The sequence below is a fragment of the Meles meles genome, chromosome 18 (genome assembly GCF_922984935.1).
Source record: "Meles meles chromosome 18, mMelMel3.1 paternal haplotype, whole genome shotgun sequence".
Classification (NCBI taxonomy): domain Eukaryota; kingdom Metazoa; phylum Chordata; class Mammalia; order Carnivora; family Mustelidae; genus Meles; species Meles meles.
Genome location: NC_060083.1, coordinates 3,191,999 through 3,211,413, shown reverse-complemented (window position 1 = coordinate 3,211,413; position 19,415 = coordinate 3,191,999). Strand labels below are relative to the sequence as shown.

At 48.5% G+C, this 19,415-nt stretch overlaps 1 protein-coding gene across 3 annotated transcripts in view; it reads right to left on the bottom strand.

Moving 5' to 3' along the window:
• Window positions 1-1,868: 1,868 nt before the first annotated feature.
• The window catches only part of PMP22 (peripheral myelin protein 22), a 29,666-nt gene continuing 12,119 nt past the window's right edge, over window positions 1,869-19,415 (bottom strand). For all 3 annotated transcript variants that reach the window (XM_045986567.1, XM_045986568.1, XM_045986566.1), the window contains exons 4-5: window positions 10,660-10,800; window positions 1,869-3,205 (exon numbers count right to left, since the gene is read on the bottom strand). In XM_045986567.1, coding sequence (XP_045842523.1) covers window positions 3,042-3,205; window positions 10,660-10,800 — 305 coding nt within the window. In that variant the 3' untranslated portion in view covers window positions 1,869-3,041. The remainder of the gene's footprint in view (window positions 3,206-10,659; window positions 10,801-19,415) is intronic.

Genomic DNA, 19,415 nt, shown 5'->3' with positions numbered 1-19,415 from the left:
CTGGGATCGAGCCCTGCATCAGGCTCTCTGCTCAGCAGGAAGCCTGCTTCCTCCTCTCTCTCTGCCTGACTCTCTGCCTACTTGTGATCTCTCTTTCTGTCAAATAAAATCTTTAAAAAAAAAAAAAAAGAAAGAAAGAAAGTGTACTTTTCAAAGTATAAGCTCGTGAAGCGCAACTCCTAGTTTTCCCAATCACCTACATCTCGCATGCACCTGGTGGCCATCTTGTCACCCAACTCTGTCTATCCAAGTCACAAGCAGTTAGCCCATCACTACTGAAAATGTAGAAAGGGGGAAGCCCTCCTGTCAGAGCTGTCCAAAGCCCTTCTTCCAGAGCAGGAGGTGCCTGAAGGTGGCTTTATTCATACCCTTTCTCCTCAAAGTGTGGTCCGCGGAATGGCAGCATCAGCGTCACTTAGGCACAAATTGGAAATGAAGAACCTCAGTCCCCACCCCAGACCTACAGAACCAGATCTGCATTTTGTAGGATTCCCAGGTGATTCATAACCACACTGAAGTCTAAAAAGCGTTTGACAGGCTCTTGGTTTATCATCCCCCACTATGCACTGGCATCACCTGCAGGATCCTTTAGATCTGTCAAGGTGGGGCGGGTCCCAACACAGACAGAAGGAATCCACATCTGGGGTAGCCCTTGCGCAGGAGACTCTAATGTGGGGGCCTGGGATTTCGAATTCCCCGGAACAATCGATACCTCCTTTCAATACACCTCAAACATCACATCTGTGATTATCACTGCTTTACAGAGGGTTTTCTGTCTACAGCTCACTCCACTAGTAAGCACTTTATACTTTCCATCTCTTTTCATCTCTACAGTCCCGTAAGTTGGGCATTGGCATGTCCATCTTATAGATGAGAAAATGGAATCTTAGAGTTGGTCTGTCCCCAGTCTCCTGCAGCTGGTAAGGGAGAGAGGGCAGGTTCAAATCCAAGGAGCCTAATCGGTTTGTCCTTCATTACAATATAGTTATGTGCCTGTGCCTCTCACTGAAATATTACCCTTTGTGATCCTAGGGGCCCCTGGGTGGCTCAGTGGGTTAAGCATCTGACTCCTGATTTAAGCTCAGGGTCCTGGGATCCAAGCCAGTGTTGGGCTCCATGCTCAGCATGGAATCTGCCTGAGATTCTCTGTCTCTCCCTTTGTCCCTCTCTCCACTCACGCTCTTACTCTCTAAAATAAATAAATTATATCTTTAAAAAATATATACATGATCGTTTCCTGATTTCTGGTGCCCCGTTCAGTGTCGGTGCTCAATGAGAGAGCCATGCTGAGTGAATCTTGATCTTGATGTTTCACACGTGTACAATATAATGTCGATGGGTAAAAATATCCACAGGTGAGACACAGCCCAGAACCCCGGAGCTAGATGACATGGTCGGCCTGTGATCTCCCTCAGGACCCCATCAGGAATTTAGTTGATGCTTACTAATGTTTTATCTGGAAGTCTGGCCTCCAGTCATCATCCAGGGATTCCTTCCTCCCCCTTCTTTTAGAGGACAGGAGTGTGCACTGCTCATGCCAACATTTCCCATATGTTAGGTGAAAGCATGACGTGCTTCCACGGTCCCCGTGTGGTTCATCAGAGAAGAGGGTGCGGGAGTTAATGAACTTTCAAGTCCCTTCCAGCCCATTTACGGTTTGTTTCAGCCGCGATTCCTCATCCTCCCCAACGAGCAGACATCTGCACAGGCTTACGGAAGGCACGATGTGCTCCCTGTCACCTGCAAGAAAGCCAAAAGCCAACCTAGACCACAAATTCAATCTTGGTTTCTGCCAAAGTGCCTCTTTCCTCCACTCTGAAAGGCAACCCCCCCCCCAAGCCCAGGTCCCCACAAAATTCCAAGAGAGATCAGTGAGTTACTCTGATGTTTATTTTAATGCATCTTAGTCCACACAGTTGGTATAAAATCAGAAAAAAAGCAAAGCCAAAAAAAAAAAAAAAAAGGTCTGGAGTCTTAGCATCAGAAGGGCACCATATTTACATCTACAGTTGGTGGCCAGTACAAGTCATTGCCAGACAGTCCTTGGAGGCAGAGAACAGTCTAGACCCAGCTGAGCCCTGGGAACGCACAGTCCCTGGCAGGTGCGGGGTGTCTAGAGCTTGTCCCAATGCTCCGACCGTAAGAAGAATGTGGGAGCGATAAAGGCTGTGTTTATTATTTATTTATTATTGGAATAACTGCAGCCTAGCTAGGTACAAAAGCAGTTATAAACCATTTATATTACAGAGAATTATTTATTCAGGTCTCCATTCTACTTTACGTTGTAAAACCGTTAATTGAATTTCCAGTGAGTGGTTTAGATGATTAGTGATACTAAGGAATGGTAGATACATAGCACCATTTCATGGGTTTCTTGTCACCGATTTCTCATCTTGACATGTGACCGAGACACCCACCGTCAAGGGCAAGCGTTCCGAGGCCACAAGCCGTGTTTTTGCCAAGGGCTCCAGTTTGGGGGTTTCCCGCACGTGAGCGTGAGGCTTCGCACGGGATTGTGCGCGGCACCCGTCTCTGTGGGAGAAGCACGGGGTCACCCACAATTTAAAGGTTTTGGCCATTCAGGGTTTCTACCCACACTTTGGTTTTCTCAATGAGGTGGAGCAGAAGGGAGGTATCTTCTTTCAGATCAAAGGGAAGGGGCAAGACGGAGTTATTTCATGTCTGGGCAACACAAAAAGAACGAAAAACAGAGAACGGAAAACACTGAGCTCGATTACACGGTTAGGATGTCAAGTACCTTAGCTACTTCTTTAAGATTCAACACAAGGCTGATGGTCAACATAAAAAGCAAACAATACTATGTACATATATGTAAAAAGTGTTATAAATAGGTTTTATAAACCGTAGATATTATATACATCTTCAGTCAACACTAACCCCCCCCTTCAACTGCTTTCTGTTTGGTTTGGTTTGAGTTTGGGTTTTTTGGCTAGCTCTTTTTTTTTTTTTTTCTGGTTTCTGATTTCCTTCCTCCCTTCCCCTAGGTATGCTCAGTGTCTCAGAACAGCTGTCTGGGCACCTCATTCGCGTTTCCGCAAGATCACGTATATGACGCCGCTGAGAAGGGCCAGGGGGAAGGCCACCCAGGCCAGGATGTAGGCGAAGCCATAGGAGTACTCCGAGTTGAAATGCCATTCCGGGTGCCTCACCGTGTAGATGGAGGCCGCGCTCATTACGCACAGACCTGGGGAAAGAGAGGGGCAAGTACGGTGAGGGAGAGGTCACGGCGAGGGGTGCCCTGTCCACCACCCCCAGTGCGGATCCCATAAACCCCGGGTACCGGCCCACACCACTCCCTGCTCTTGACTCACACACACTCACACACACTCACGCACACTCACACACACACTGGGCCACCCAGTCTTTGGCAGACAACACAGTGCGAGAAAGGCATACTGATTCTGGAAGGAATCTGCTGCCAGGTTGAAAGGAGGGGCTCAAAGATCTAGAAACACAAAACGTGATCCATTCTCTGGTTCCGATCTATGTTGACCCAGACCAGCATCTCCACGGTCCCTTGTCATCTTTTCTGGCCTGTCTCTGTTCCTTTAACTGTCACCAGTTCCTAGCCGACAGCAAGAATTTGGGTTGTATGATAAACCTGCCCAGCTCTTTCCAAGGAGGGCTGGGAAGTCGGCTCCCAGGGTGGGAGCCCCTGGGAACCCATGAGCTGCTCTGCAAGTGGGCAGTGACGTCATCTGAACCAGTAAAGTGAAATGACACTCTGCCACCTGAGTGGCGCGAAGGCCAGAGCACGTGGCTCCAGGCAGGCAGAACCCGGGGCCCCTTAGCAGGACTGCCCTGTATCAGATCGAGTGATCAATGCCTATGGGCATCGCTAGGCTTACAAAGGAATATAGAGGAACAAGAAAAGGACGAGGAAGGACAGGATATGACTGGGAGGCAGAGAGAGGAGGAAACTATCATTACACTTGGTCCCTTCCAACAGTTCCTGGTGCCCCCGAGGTTGGGTCTGAAGCCCAAAGAGGAGAGGAAGGTTATTGGATACACAGATAAATCAGGAGAACTTTCCCCTGCCTACGTCTGCAGCCTTTTGGTGAGGGAAAGACAAGAAAAAGCTCCACCTAGGGGCTCTTAAAGCAGGCAAATTCAAGAGTGATGGTCTATGCCCACAGTGGTAGTCCGCATCCCCCTGAAGGGAGGGGTCCGGTGATGCCAGCACCCCAGCCCGGAGCTGCACAAAGCCTGCCCTGTTCCCTCTGTTGCCTCCTGAAAACAGGGTCTGTGAGAAGCTCTGAGTGGCTTTATTATAAATCCAGCATGCTCTGCGGGATTCCTATGGTTCCAAAGCTCCCAGTGCCCCAGACCACCTACATCTAACCTTACTGCTATTCGGGCTGCTGTTCCAAGGGACACTGCAACTTTGTTTCAACAAAGTGCATAAGTGGAACTATGTTACATTCGCCACCCTGATAAGACTGTCCTTCTCCAAGTCAGAGGAGAAAACTCCCACTCCGCTGGCCCCCGCTAAGAAAGCCACACAATGGTCCTGGAACTACAGTGGGATCGGATCCAGGATCTGCTACCTACAGAAAGTTCCAGAGACAGCCAAGATGCCTGTGTGAGGGGGGGAACCAGAAGCAGGCAAACCATCATTCGGGGAAGTCGGCCCTTTTGATCTGCCAGGAACACGCTTTATTTGCCCTGAGGCCCGTGATCCCCAATTCCCATCCCTCAAGTCTCACCTCAGCAAAGCGCAGATTCGCGTCTTTAAGAAAGATTGCGGTTGTCTCTTGGGAGACCTACCTAACGAGGGCAGGGCTGTGCAAAGAGAAATGTCACCGAGGGAACAGTGTACAGAGGGAACAGAGTGTGAAAAGGCCAGACCGATGCCTGTCACGCTGGCAAGGCTTCCAAATGGGCCATGCGCCTAACCAGCCGCCTCATGAAAAAAGGCCACGAGAGCTGTGCAGACCAACCGTGCCTGGATTTCACCGGGAAGGAGTGAGCATTCCATCCGTGACCAAGAGGGACAGAGGGAGGCAGGATTCACAAGCACAGTGACTAAGCAGATGGCCTAGTTTACATGAAATTTGCCTGAGGAACATCTCAGAGCCAAAGGAATTTGCGCTTTGCCACGATCTGCAATGAGCTGAGCCAACTTACAAGGCCGTGCTTTGTAATTACTGTCGTCAGGAGACTGATGTTTTAGGGAATGTGTTATTACAAGGCTGTCTGTCTGTACGGCCCTGGGATATAGGGTAGTTGATGCCACACGACAGTCCCGAAACACTCGTCCCCGTAAGTGGGTGGTAACTTGCTTCCTCACCCACCGGTAGTGGGGGCGCCGCGATGAAGGTCCCCCACGGGGAAGGTTCCTGCCACACCAGCAGCCTTGTGCTTTCCCCACGAACAAGCCGTCTGTGCTCTGGGAGTGACGGGGACCTCCCTGTAGGCACCTGAGTCCGGAAGGGCAGTCAGCTATCAGTGGGGGCCACAGACCCTGTCCAGACAACGTTCGAGAGTTTCTCCCTATCAGGGCGGCTGGATCAGGAACCAGCTTCCTAAAGCCCCCTTGAAGACGAGGCCTCAATCCCCCTTCACAGCAACAGCAACCACGGGTGAGCAATCAGAGCCCAGAACCTTTGGACAGGAGTAACCAAGGAGCCAAAGACAAAGCAAGAAATGGAGGAAGTCTCGAAGCTTCCTTATCTCCATTGTGTTTGGCTCTGAACACAGGTACTGAGCACCTACTGTGTGCGGGCACTGTTCTGGCTACTGAGGGCACCACGATGGATAAGACATGGCCCCTAGTTCCAGGAGGGAGTGTCATTCAGGAGCAGACATGCCCGCAGAAACTTCCAACATGGTCTGACATGATTTTAAGAGAGGGAGAGAGAAACGCATCAGATGATGTCCTAAGAGAATGGAGAGGAACGGAGCCCAAACTGGGGGGCCCAGGGAAGCCTGATGGGGGGAGACGGTGCTTGACCCGAGTCTAGAGGGTGTGGAAGTTAGGCAGGGGAAGCAGGTCCTGACAAGAATCCCCCAGGACACGGGGAGGGCAGCGTGAGGGCAGGTGGGAGAGTCCTGAGTGGCACGCTGAGGAAGTTGTGGTGGGAAGCCCATCGTCAGCAGAGGGGAGGCATGATCTGCGGTGGGTTTCAGAAAGGTCACTCTGGGAGAAGTGTGGGAAATGGATTTCGGGGTGGCAACAAGACGGGACGGGAAGGCGCCCAAGTTGGCTTTTGTACAATGGCCGTGGTGTTAGTGAGGACAAGAAGAGAACAGAAATGGACACAACTTCCACGCAGGTGTGGACTGGATCTGGGTTAAGGGAGACAGGGGACCCAGCCTGGCATGTCCCCCTGGTGAGCTGGCTTAGCTCCCTGGGAAAACAGGGATGTCTGAAGGATATCTATCCTTCAGGATAACAGCTGGGAGGAACGAGCCGTCAACAGAATCGAAAGGAGCGGAGGGACTCAGCAAGTCTATTCAGGGAGTTAGATCACTGACCTCCGCAGAAGCCAGAGGGAACCTGGCTAGAAAGTAAACGGGGATACAAGGAGCCTCGTGGTGCTGGTTGGAAGAGTGAGGGCCTTCGAGTCACCACCCGCTGGTTCTGAGGGTCTTGAGGTGGGGCAGGAAGAGGCTGGAAGGTCCCTCCTCTGAAAGCGTTGGGCTCTCTGTCTGACAACGCAGAACTTTCTCTGCCCTGCTGGCCCAGCTTCCGATTTCAGCACCCAAGTCACCCTCACCACCTCGAAAGCCGCCCACCGCATTCCCGGATTCCGACCTGGGCACGGCGAATGCAATGTCTGGAACGGTTCACCGCAAGGGGGGCAGTTCCTAAACGTGGCATCTGGCCACTGCTGCCCTTGACCCCTTCGGAGTAGGGAGCGTCCTGTGCTTTTTTATTCATCCCCTAAAGTCTTTCGTTCTAAAGCCCTACATCTGTATCCGTCTGTTGGACAGAAGAAACAGAGCAAACAGAACCACTCACTCCAGGGTCTCCTTTTACCATCTTCTCTATTCTTCGCGCTAATCACAGTAAATAGTAACGACACATGTGACCCGCGTTTGATTCTGCCAGTTGGAGAACAATTGCCAAACGGAGTACAATTATCCAGTCATCCAACAAGTGGCTTATTCAGGGCCTCCTGCGTGGCGTGCCCGGAGCCCGGTGCTGGGTCCTGAGTCGTTCATTAGAAATCCAAACACGGGCTCTGTCTTTCAGGTCTGTATCTCTATGAATTTCCTGATGCTTTTTCATGGAGCGTAACCCAGCCCAGCGGGCTTGGGGTCAGGGTAACCACTGTCTGAGAGCATATTTACCAGTTCTGAAGACAAAAAAAAGACTCCAAAATCCAGAGAGGATCAGAATAGCTCTTCTCTAAAAAGGGGGTTTATAAGAATCGATGGTCCAGGAATGGGATGAGTGGTTGGCACAGAAATTCCTAGAAGACCTTACAGTGGGATTAGGGACAGTGTGATGGCTACACCAACAGCTCCCAAACTTGGATGAACATCAGAGTCGCCCGGGGCACAGCCCCCCCAAGACCTCTCCAGGGATGAAGACTGAGAGCTGGCATATTTGTCAAAGTGCCCTCTTTTTTAAAAGGTGATTCTCAAAAAAAAAAAAAAGAGTTAATATTCATTTGAGAAAGAGAGGGAAGGAGAGAGCGTGTGTGCATGAGCAGGGAGAGGGACAAAGGGAGAGGGAGAGAGAATTTCAAGCAGACTCTCTGCTGAGCGCAGAGCCCGACATGGGGCTCGATCCCACGACCCTGAGATCAGGACCTGAGCTGGAACCAACAGTCAGATGCTCAACGAACTGAGCCACCCAGGCGGCGCCCCTAAAAAGAGGATTCTGATTCTGATGTACAGCTAAGATGGAAAAACAAGGAGCTAGATGGAGCCTCCTGACACGTCTCCAGGAAACAGCCAACCAAAGAAGTATGTAATCAAGTGTGAGACTTGTGGCTTATTATGAAAAGCAGAAGGGGATGATGCAGCAAAGCAGGCGGGTGGATAAGCACCCGCAGAGGTATAATCTAGAGCAAGCAGAGACGGCTCCTGAAGCTACAGTCAGTCCCGACAGCCCCCCACACCTTGTACCTGCTTTTCCCGCAGGCTCAGGTGTGATCTGTGAAGACCACAGCTGGGCCCTCCAAAGGGACGCTAGGCCGGGGCAGAGCAGCCCAAACAGCACCTGGGAGACTCCAGTGGCTTCCACTTAAAATGCTTCAGTGCAGGGCGCCTGGGTGGCTCCGTTGGCTAAGCATCTGCCTTTGGCTCAGGTCATAATCCAGGGTCCTGGGGTCGAGCCCCGAGTCAGGCTCCCTGCTCAGTGGGGAGTCTGCTTGTGTTCTCGGTCTCTCTCTCTCTCTGTCTCAAATAAAATCTTTAAAAAAGTTAAAAACAATAAAATGCTTTGGTGCTTTGAAGAAGTATGGGAATTTCTAAGGGAAGACCATTTCTCTTTTAGTCCTCCACTTGAGTCGCAAGGCCCTACAGAGAAAGTTCAACTGCAACATTCTGGAGAGCCTGGGGTTACCAGAGGATCCTTTCAGCTCATGTGAACTGGCGCTCACAGTTAGGAACAGAACATTCTTCAGGCTTATAAATTATGACGGCCCCTGCGGCTCGACATGGCCAATTCAAGACAGCTTCCTATTTGAATAGCGGTTGCCGGGCTGACAAAGTGATAAACTAAAAATTAAGTCCCATGAGAGATAAGAAGCTACATTCAAAGGGGAAGAATGAAGAACAAATCATGTGCTTTTAGATTTTTTTTTAAAGCAGAATTCTAGCGGGCTTGCACTGAGTTCAGAGAAGAGCCAGAACAGGATGGGTTAGCAAATCCATGCTGGAAAAGCAGAGTTTCTGCCTTCGGTGTTGGGTTCTGTGGCAATTTTGGTGGATTCGGCATCTCTAATGATAAGGAAGTTCCTAACTAAATACGGAGTTCTTGTGGAACGAGGGGAAGTGGAGGCATTATGTTGTTGTTGTGTGAGTTGGGTGACCTTGGGGACTCATGATCCTCTCCTGGTCTCCATTTATCAGTAAAGTAACACATTTGATGAAAGTTCTGTTTCCTGAGTCTGGATTGTTTTATCTTGAGGACACGTCCATTGATGCAAAAGTACGATCATCATTTGACTTGATACCAAATCGTAAATGGCAAGCCAAAAAAGAAATCCCAGAATACTTTCTAGTTTTGTGTATTATTTCTGGAAGCAGAGTGACTAATGATAGCTCTGCTTTTCACATACCTAGGAATGATATCTTACTCCATAATTTGTGAGTTAACAAAACTGGCAACACTCCAGGAGCCTTCCTTGGTATAATAGAACTACGCAAGTAGCAAAGCACTCTTCAGTTTTGAAATCCTCAAATGGTACATACTGAAATATTGTACTTAAGGATTTAATGAGGAGGAGCTGTCCAGTCTAATTCCTTCTGCTGGGAAAGGGTAACTCTCCAGATTCTAGAAAAAGGTCATCAGCATTCAGCATCAGGCTGTGCCTTACCATACAGCCATGTGGAAGCCATTGTATCCACATACCCATCCATCCCTCCCTCCCTCCATCCATCCATCCATCCCTCCATCCATCCAGGACACGTAGGCTGTTTTCGACCTGCCAATGATGCTTCCGAGCAAAGGATGGTGATTCAGCACCATGGACCTTCCAACAACCAACGAAGAGACAGCATACCCCTTTGCCTACTCAGCCAGATACTAGAACATCCCACAGGACATCGATGTATTCTGGTATATATGGAGTTTGTGACTTATTAGCATGGGCTCTAGGAGCCACCACCCCATCTGCTCCTGACTTCTCTCCAGTGTTTGCTGACTCAGTCAACTGGGAGTCAACAGACAGAAAGATGAAGAGTCAATGGAGAAAGACCTTGCTCAGGATGTAGAGACCAAGTTGGAGGACGTCACCCTCTACAGCAGAAGCTTCTCGGACTCTGCATATTGTACATACGGATAACCTCTCCAGTGGGGGAATGTGAAGGCAATTTAAGGAAGAGGCAAAGAAAACCTCTCATGTGTCATCATGGCCCCATGTTTGGAAATGGTGGCACATTACCAGGGGTGTCAAAATGAAGACACCTGGGGATGACAACAGTAAATCAAAGCCCACCAGAACCCTGGAGGGGGAATAAAGGAGAGTAAGAATTCACCATGGCTTCATCACTGCTTAGAGGAAGGACACAAGAGCTCAGCAGCACATCGAGGCCACTTTCCATGCTGAAGCAAGGACAGCTCCTTGGGGCATAACATAATGTACGGGGATACGCCCTCAAGACTGGCCTTGGCTCTACTGATATTCTTTGCATTCACCTCTGGTTATGTGTCCAGAGTATAGCTTCATTCCTGGTGACAGGTCTGGCTGGGTTAGGGACCTTCCCACCAGAGTCCCTAAGTCTTATGTCTATGAATCTCGTTCCATGGCATAGTGGAGATTTCCCAAATTCTAAGGTGTAGGTACACACTCACACTCTCTCTCTCTCACACACACATGCACACCTGTACTTTACATAAACCATCCAAGGTACAGACTCACAAACATCTATCCTTCCGGGGCCATGTCCCTCTACCGACTCATCATTCCCCAGCCTTGCACAGGCAGTCTCCACACGAACTGGATATCATCTCCAACTTACCGGCAAGGATCTGGAAGACTCCAGTGATGTAAAACCGGCCCCCTTTGGTGAGGGTGAAGAGCTGGCAGAAAAACAGGAACAGGGACAGGACACTAAAGATGATGGACAGGATCATGGTGGCCTGGACAGACTGCAGCCATTCTGGGAGGGGAGAGACACCAGGTTAGGAAAAGCCAGCCAGGGCCGGGGGAGGGGCTGTGCCATGAGGAACATGGCACCTGGTGCACCATGACCCCTGAAAACCACAGTCCTCCCAGGTGACAGAAGCCTTGTTTTTATGAGAACTCAAACCATTCACTTCTATAATACGGGCTGCAGGAAAATAGCTCTAGTCCCACTACTAGGAATTAAATTCAAGTTACAATATATTGAACACCTTCCCAGTCTTTTCGCCAAATGACTTACTCCCACATAAGTACGCGGGTTGAAGAGGGTCCGAGCCCTGCCCACTGCCTTCTCTCTTCTTGCCCTCAAGGGGTTTTCAAGGGCTTGCTTCTTGGAACCCCTATATTCCAAGAATAATTTAAAACCACTGTTCAAAATATCAACATCCCCCCAAGGAGAGGTAGGGATCATGAGGATGGCTGGGAAGAACAAACAGTGTTGATGCCAAAACCAATTCTGTAGTAAATTGGAAGAAAACGATGGTGGAGAAGAGCGTGCTGTGAACATCCGCTTGCTCAGCCAAGCTGTGTCTTGGTCGGGCTTAACCCCAGTCATGAGCCTCCACTCAGAGCGGTCTATGCTCAGTCAAACCACCAGCTGGGACGCTGGGTCCTACTTCCACAACTTCACTGAACCGCGTCCATTCCCAGCCCCACCCCTCCTGCCCCGAGTCTGGATCAAATCCCCAAGCTCCCTACTGAAGTTCAGGCAGAAAAGGGAATTCTGTAGCTCAAGGTCTGCTGCAAGAGAACGTCATCTCGGGAGGGAGGAGAGAAGACGATACAGCCTGGGCTCAGCCCTACAGAGGGAACCTATGGTGTCCATCTAGGAGAGCCGCTTTCCTCCAAGTGCCAAACAATCATTGAGGGAAGGTGTTGCTCTAATCAAGGCAAAGCAACTGGAGAAGCCACAGGGCTTTATCCTCTCAGCCCAGTAACTGGGTGGTGTATAAACGCATCGATGTTTCACACAGTACTCCAAGCTATGAAATCCGCATGGCCTATACTCAGTCATGGAACATGATGAACGTCGTTTGAGTCACAAGGAAATCATGGCAGAGTTTTAAGGGTGCTGGCAGGATTAACTGAAGAAATGTCGGAGATCCACCAATCCAGCCCCTTTGTACTGACAGAGATTTCCGGAGATGTTCTGAGGAGCCCAGCTGGCACGGCCAATCTGGGAGGCCCCGGATTCCAGTCTAGTATTCTTTCTACCATGACAGAACATTTACTTCTTTTATGTTTTCAATGTCTTGGTCAATTAAGGTAAGAAAATGATGTCCCGGGTTGTGAGCTATCCTGACTTCATTTTTTATACAGCTCTTAATTTAATCTGTTTGTCTTTCTCCACCCTAGTAATTCCTCTAAGGGAGCAGTCTGCAATAAAGCTAATGTTGCCATAATGTTATTTTTTCCAAGGTAAACCAGTTATCCAGCGCTCTGGTAGGTGAGCCTAGAAACAAAGATAACGTGAGACCCAAATCCAGAATGAAAACAGTGACTGAGTTCTTTACTAGGAAACATTCTGCTGGGTACACTCTCCCAGACAGTGTGGCCGGTGCAGATGAAAACCTGGATTTCCGCCTCCAACTCTGAAAACTTTACCTGACTCTTTACTTCTCCTACCACTAACAATAGACCTCACATTTGGAGAAAACTCAAAATCTTTGATGCTAAATCTACAGGAATAGGAAAAATTCCTTAGACTTAGAAATGCAACTAAAGCCTTCTTGAAACTTCTTTTACCAATAATTTGAACTTGAGTCCCAAGCCCACTACAATGGAGTTATTTTGCCATAAGGTGTCAAGTTAGATTAGAATTAGGGGGTCAGGGAAGTTTTTATTCAATGTGTATTTATTTGCTGAACACCTACTGTTTTGAGGCCAGCTCTATGATTAGCTCTGGGGATACAACGTTGAAGCAGCTTTTCAATCATAAGTACAATAAAACACATACATGAAGACAGTAAGTCCAAATACATCATCAATCACAATACTATACATGGGTTCAAGTCACTCGTTAGAAGATGAAGAATTTCACCTTCAGTGACATAATTCCCATTGATAGTCTGATACAAGAGATACACCTAAAACAAACAACAGTCAAAAAATAAAAAGATTTTAAGAAGAGGTGCCAGGCAAATAGTAATAAAAAGAAAGTAAATATAGTAATAATGGCATCAGACAACACAGAATTTAAATTGCAAAAGATGAAAAGAGCCAAAGAGGGATACTTCATAGTGAGGAAAGACCCAGCTGACCAGGAAGAAAAGATAGTTATAAACCTTTATGCCTATAAAATAGCATGGCTCAGAAAAGGTATACAGTAAAAGATAATTGGGAGATGAGAAGAAATTGACAAAGTCACAGTCATAGTGAAAGTCATTAGTATACCTATCTCAGAATAAACAAATCAAGTAACTGAAAAATGCAGTAGCAGAGCGATTACTGGTAACAGAATTAACCATTTCAACTTAGTAGCTACACAGAAAATTTGTGTCCATATAACAAAGACCATGAATTATTTTTTAAATGTACAGGGAACAGTCGTAAACGTTATGTGTTAGGTGACAAGTAAATCTCCATGAATCTCAAAGGAAGCAGAAGTAATACAGACATAAACTGAGGCAAACAGAAAGTAGGAATGAACAACAAACTGGCAAAAAAAAGATTGGAAATTTAAAAATAGTATTTGGACAAAGAAATCAAGATGAAAACTAAAACTTTGCTCAGCAGGGATTGGGACGGAGAGAGTAGTAAATGTCAAAACTGTGGGCAGTGGTCCAAGCCGTACTCAGTGGAAAATGCACGCCCTTAGAGCACTTACTAAAAAACACAAATACTGGCAAAGAATGAACTAAACTTTCCACTTAAGAAGTTAAAAAAGAAATAATTAAATGAATCCAAAATGAACTGACTCATTACTGATGAGAGCAATTGTTAATAAAATTTAAGAAGGACAAAAATACAATTAATTAAGGACTCATGTCCTTTGGTGGGGGGCTCAAAAAGGCAGACAAATTTTATTAAAGCACATAAAAGAAGTGCTAGAGACATAGAAACATAATATCTTCCCAGACAGAAACACTCGAAGTCTTAAAGATGCCACTTTCCCTCAACATAATGTACAAATTCAAAGCTAACCTAAAATACATCCCAACTGGAACTTGTCAAATGCTTTAAAAACTTAACTGAGGGGTACCTGGGTGGCTCAGTCAGTTAAGGGTCTGCCTTCGGCTCAGGTCATGATCCCAGGGTCCTGGGATCGAGCCCCGCATTGGGATCTCTGCTCAGTGGGGAGCCTGCTTCCTCCTCTCTCTCTGCCTGCCTCTCTGCCTACTTGTGATCTCTGTCTGTCAAATAAATAAATAAAATCTTTTAAAAAAAAAAAAAGAATAGCCAATAAACATATGTAATGGTGTTCAACCTCATTAATATCCAGGAGAACGCAAGGGAAATCCACAAGGAATGTGATGCCAATGTTTATCCATCAAACTGGCAGAAATCAAAAACGCTCTTATGGTCAACCGAGTACATGTATGAGAGATACCCCTGAACATTCAGAAAAATGATAATACAGTCAACCTTCTGTGACCGGCAATTTGGCAGAATATATTTAAATTGTTAGATGCCAATTACAGGACTTCACCATTTAATCACTACACCGTGGATAAATACTTAAACATACCCCAAAGAGACATGAATGAGGATTGCTCACTATACCATCACTCCCATGAGTGGCAGTAAATTAGGGTAAATCCCTCCAATGGAATATTTTTGCAACCGTTAAAGAGTCATGAGTAAGATCTCTGAGACATTGAAAGGACTAAGGTGTCCACACAACGTGATGTCATTATGGGAATACCAAAAAGCTTTATAAATAGGTGTAACTATGCACACACACACACATGCATAACTGTGTGTATGTGTGTATGTGTGTGTGTGTGTTCACTGGAAAAAGAGCCAAAGCCACACCAACTGATACCCACGGCCGCCCCCAGGATCTGGAGCTAGAATGGAGGACAGTTCGGTCTCTGCTCAAAGACCAAATCTGCACCGTCAGATTTATTTTTAATAAGGAGAATACTTTCCTATAACATTTGAATAATTAAAACTAACTTAAAAGATTCCAAGGCAAAGCAGCACAGCAGGCCACAAGAAGGTTTCCAAAACTCAAAGAACACTTGGAAGCTAGACAGGACTGGTCTTCCACCTGCAGAGAGTAAAGGGACTTCTTCCCTCGGATGCTATCAGATGGGGCGCCGGGGAGATAGCCAACGGGGCCGGAAGGAAGCAGCCTCCATTCCAGCCCCGACAGGCTGGCTGAAGGTGCGTGGGGTTATTCAGAAGGAAGCCCACCATGTCCTGAGAAGATTCTGAAGTGCGGAGGACATTTCTCCGAATCCAGAATCCTTCATCTGGATGGGACTCTATCAGGAGAGCAGGAATCCCGGCTCGGGGCATGGCAGGTGTTTGGTCCCGTATGAGGACGCGCCAAGCCCGACTGCTGGGCAGCCCAGGGGATGGTTCTGACACCTCCTTCTGCTGGCCACCGGCTTCACGTCTCAGTTACCACGTGTTTGGCCTTGGATTTCTCTTCTCTGACACGACACACCAACTATCTTGCAGGGCTACCGCAATGATCAAGAGAACTGATAGGAAAGCTCTGCCCAGGGATGATACGAGTCACCCCGTTTAAAAAGCTGATGTGGAGGACCAGGGCAAATAAGCATTTACGGACTGTTCCAGGGTATGGTTTCTGGGGTACCTCTCGCTGGGTCACTCTGGCAAAGAAAAATGGGGACCACGGTGTTCCCATAAACTATATGATTAGGGCACCAACCAGAACTCCAAATGCATTTGCCAGTATTTGCAAATTGTCTGGAAAGAGGCAGACTGTGACTATCTTAGGCTTTGCAGGCCAAAGGTAGGGTCTCCGGGGCCACTACTCCGTTTTGGCATCTTAGCGCAAAATTGGTCTCAGTCCCTACGGAAATGAATGGGCGGGGCTCTCACCCAGCAACACCTGACTTACAAAATCAGCCCTGAGCCAGACTCGGCCTGCAGGGTGTAGTGGCCAACCTCTGCTGTCACAAAGCAAGTCAGATGTACAGGATGTCATTATTAAGGATAGAGAGACATCTGATGTGCGAGACAGAGCTCTCAAGGACAAACCTGTTTTAAAGGAAGCAAATTTCACATGACACCAACACTCCAAGGGGCAAATCTGAGCTCCTACCCGAGCCCCAGGTCAGGAAGACGCTGTCTCTCCAATTGCAACTTTGCGATCACTCGCTGAGCCAGTAATGAGCACCCACGGTCATCCCCCAGGCCCGGCTCAGTGGCTGGCCCCAGGTGGACACCTGGGTGAGTACTTGTGGAATTCCCCCTGGCAACGTTTTCATCTCCAACCTTGGTGCAGAGCCTAGGAATTAAATGCCCTGAAACTCTCTGCAGGCGTGGTTTTAATGAGATTGCCAGGTCCAGGAGCCGCTGACAGCTCTCTGACGTGGGCCACGGGTGCAGGCAGACCCAGCTCCCCCCACAGATAAGGGCAAGCTTGAGTTACCCAATGATCAAAGCTCGCCTCAAGGTCAGATTCCTGCTGCCGTGGCAGCTAAGCGGTAAAGGAAGGACATCTGCCCCCGCAGCTGTATTCTTAGCCCAGGGCCTGGAGTCCAGTGAGTTATGGGCTCAGAGAGGATGAAGCACTTTGAAATGTACCAGAGCATCTGGGACCTTCCGCGTCCTTCATCGCGGGCACGGGGCCACCTGCCTCTCCCATCCTCCTTGCCCTGCAGGGAGTCCGGCTGGGCTCTGAAAGACTCCTAAAAGCTTTCTGACTCCATCAACAAGAGAACCGGTTTACTTGGAAGGAAGAGGCAGGACAGGGGCCGGAAAGTCACAGCATGCATCCGGGAGGCCGGGAGAGAAGAAAGCCTCGAAGAAAGAGGCCATGAGAGGGGATGAGTCCCAACTCCAAGAGATCGATGGGATTGCACAGGTACATAACAGTGGGCTGCTTTCAAAAGCATGTGACCGAAAATAATAAAAGCACGTGACCAAAAATTATAACAATTTTAAAAGTTAAAAAAAAACAAACAAACACAGACTCAGCAAGGCCTGGCTCCCCACCCTCAAGCCTCCCCATCCACCTGCCATCACAGGCCATTTTCCTTACATGGCGTTCCAGGAATAGCTGACCTGCCAGGAAGCCTCCATCCTCCACCACGTGGCCTTTGACCTTGGGCTTCGCCCACCAGCTGGAGCACATGCAGAGCCCAGCCTGGGTCCCCCACCCTGGTGGGGTGGGCGAGGGGCTTCAGTTTCATCCCCATTCAGACCAGCCAACGGCTTTGAAAGACGTTCAGGTCTCAGGCTGGATGCAAGCTGAGTGTAGGCTCTCGGCCCACAGACAGCCACCCGGAGCTCACAGAGACGAGGGAGGCCACCAGGAAGAAGGATTTTCCAACACGTAGTCATGGGAGGGGGCAGGCTAAGCAGAGCGAACCCCACAGGAAGAAACTACGGGTCAAGGTGTTTCAGCTAAATCCGAATTAACCGCACTCCTGGTCCACAGGCTTAGTCGTAGACACAAGGAGTCTTTCAGAGCCTAACTTGGATCTGTGGTTTGACACCAACAGTCTTACTCTGCTGACTAATCCTGGGGCTTGGAAGGGGAATATAATATAGCACAGAAAGTACCTGAAAATAGGAAGCTGTTGGAGGCTTCCCCTATTTTCCGGTTGGAAAATGTTAGTAACTAGAGGATCAGATTAGGCAAGGCTGTGTTTCTCAAAGAATTGTTGTGGGACCCAACAGCTGAATAAAAAAACAAAAAGAGAGGAGATGAGTTCCACGGTCAAGTCCGTTAACCTCCTTCCTTGGATGTTAATTGTAACGTGTAATGAAACAGTAAAGGGGAAAGGAATTCTTGCCATATAAGAAGCCTTCTTAACTTGAGAATTTTCGTGTTTTTCAAACTGACTCAACAGAAAACTTTTTTTTTTTTTTTTTTAAGAACAGGCCTCTTGGAAATAAATAAAATCTTAAAAAAAAAAAAAAAAAAAAGGAAGAAGAAGAAGAACAGGCCTCTTGGACCCACTGGGTTTGGCCAGAAAAATGGCCTTCGAGGACAGAAAGGCATTGTTTATGAACTGTATTATCCAAGAGAGCACAGAGGATGAGCGGGAACGGCTGTTATTCTCGGGATTTTCGGGTTTGAAAGGCATTCTCCACATAATAATCACCAGAAGCCCCCTCTCCTTTCAATCCTGGAATTATTTTCAGAAAAGCCAAGCATCATGGTGATTAAGACCTAGAATGGGCACAGTAACCCCCTCCTTCCCTTCCCCTAGCACAACGCCTTACTCGCCCCTGCACAGCTACTGAGATTCTACCTAATTTCCAAGGCCCATCTCCGAGGCCACCCCCACTCAGGACCTGATGTGGTAGGTGCCAGCTCCAGGCCCTACCTCCCTGCTCGCTCTGCTAAGCAACCAAGACACTGTTCCAGGTTCTCAGTTCATCAGGGGCAGGCCCAGGGCAAAAAAAAAGCAAAGAGTCCTAAGGTCTATTGCAGTGAGCTTTCCACCACAACACACAGAGGATACTGAGAGGTTGAATAACGTGTTTGAAATCTGATGAATTAAACGAGCCTGCTTTCTCTAGCTTTCTTTAGCTTTCAAAGTCACCGGAGCTAGGGAGGGAGAAGGGAGACTGCTGTGGCAAGGTAACGAGGTCCCCATTCTCTGTTCATCCATGCGGTAGTCAAACCACCATCCCGGGTTCCGAGGGGCAGGAAGCGGCTCGTGCCCGCTCTCTAGAGGCAGAACGTGACAAGCTGGGATTTCCGAGGAATCTTGCCAGCCCCGGAGAAGCCACGGAAGGAAGAAGGCATCACCCAGACAAGGGAAGAGCCTCGAAGACAAAACTGGGGTCTCTGAATATTTGAAATCAGCCTAGGGACCCTTCAGAAGTTTAAACCAGGCAACCTGGTCAAACCCCAGTCCAGCCCATCAGCAGGAAGGAAACCGTCAGAAATGAGCAGACCTAAGAGGGGACAGACTTGGGTCTAACAGCGATACCACTCATGACAATGACTCACGGCTCCCCTCCTGTATCACTGGTCACTCTTTCCCAGTCCCTTCGGCTAACTCCTTCCCGTACCCCATTTAATCACTGGGATATCCCAGCACTCAGCTCTGGACCCTCTGCCTTTCTTCCCTCCCTCCCCTCTCCCGCCTCACCCCCCCCCCCCCACCTCCTTCTCCAGTCAGCACACTCAGCCAACACTGGCCTCTTTCCATTACCTTCTGGAATATTCTTCCTGTGGTTCTTCCCGTGACCAGTCCCTCCCGTCTCCAACCACAAAACCGGAAAGGAAGAGGCCTTCCGTAACCAGCTCCCCCCACCCTGGCGACTTTCTATGTCCTCATTCTGTCTCCTTCCGAATCCTTTCCTCTCTCTGCCCTTGAGTATTTATTGTATACTCTGGGTCTCCCCCCAAAAGTTACCATGAGCCCCACTAGAGCAGAGACTCAGTCCTTCTTGTTCAGCTTTACGGGGTCAGTTTGTGGATGCGCTCAACGT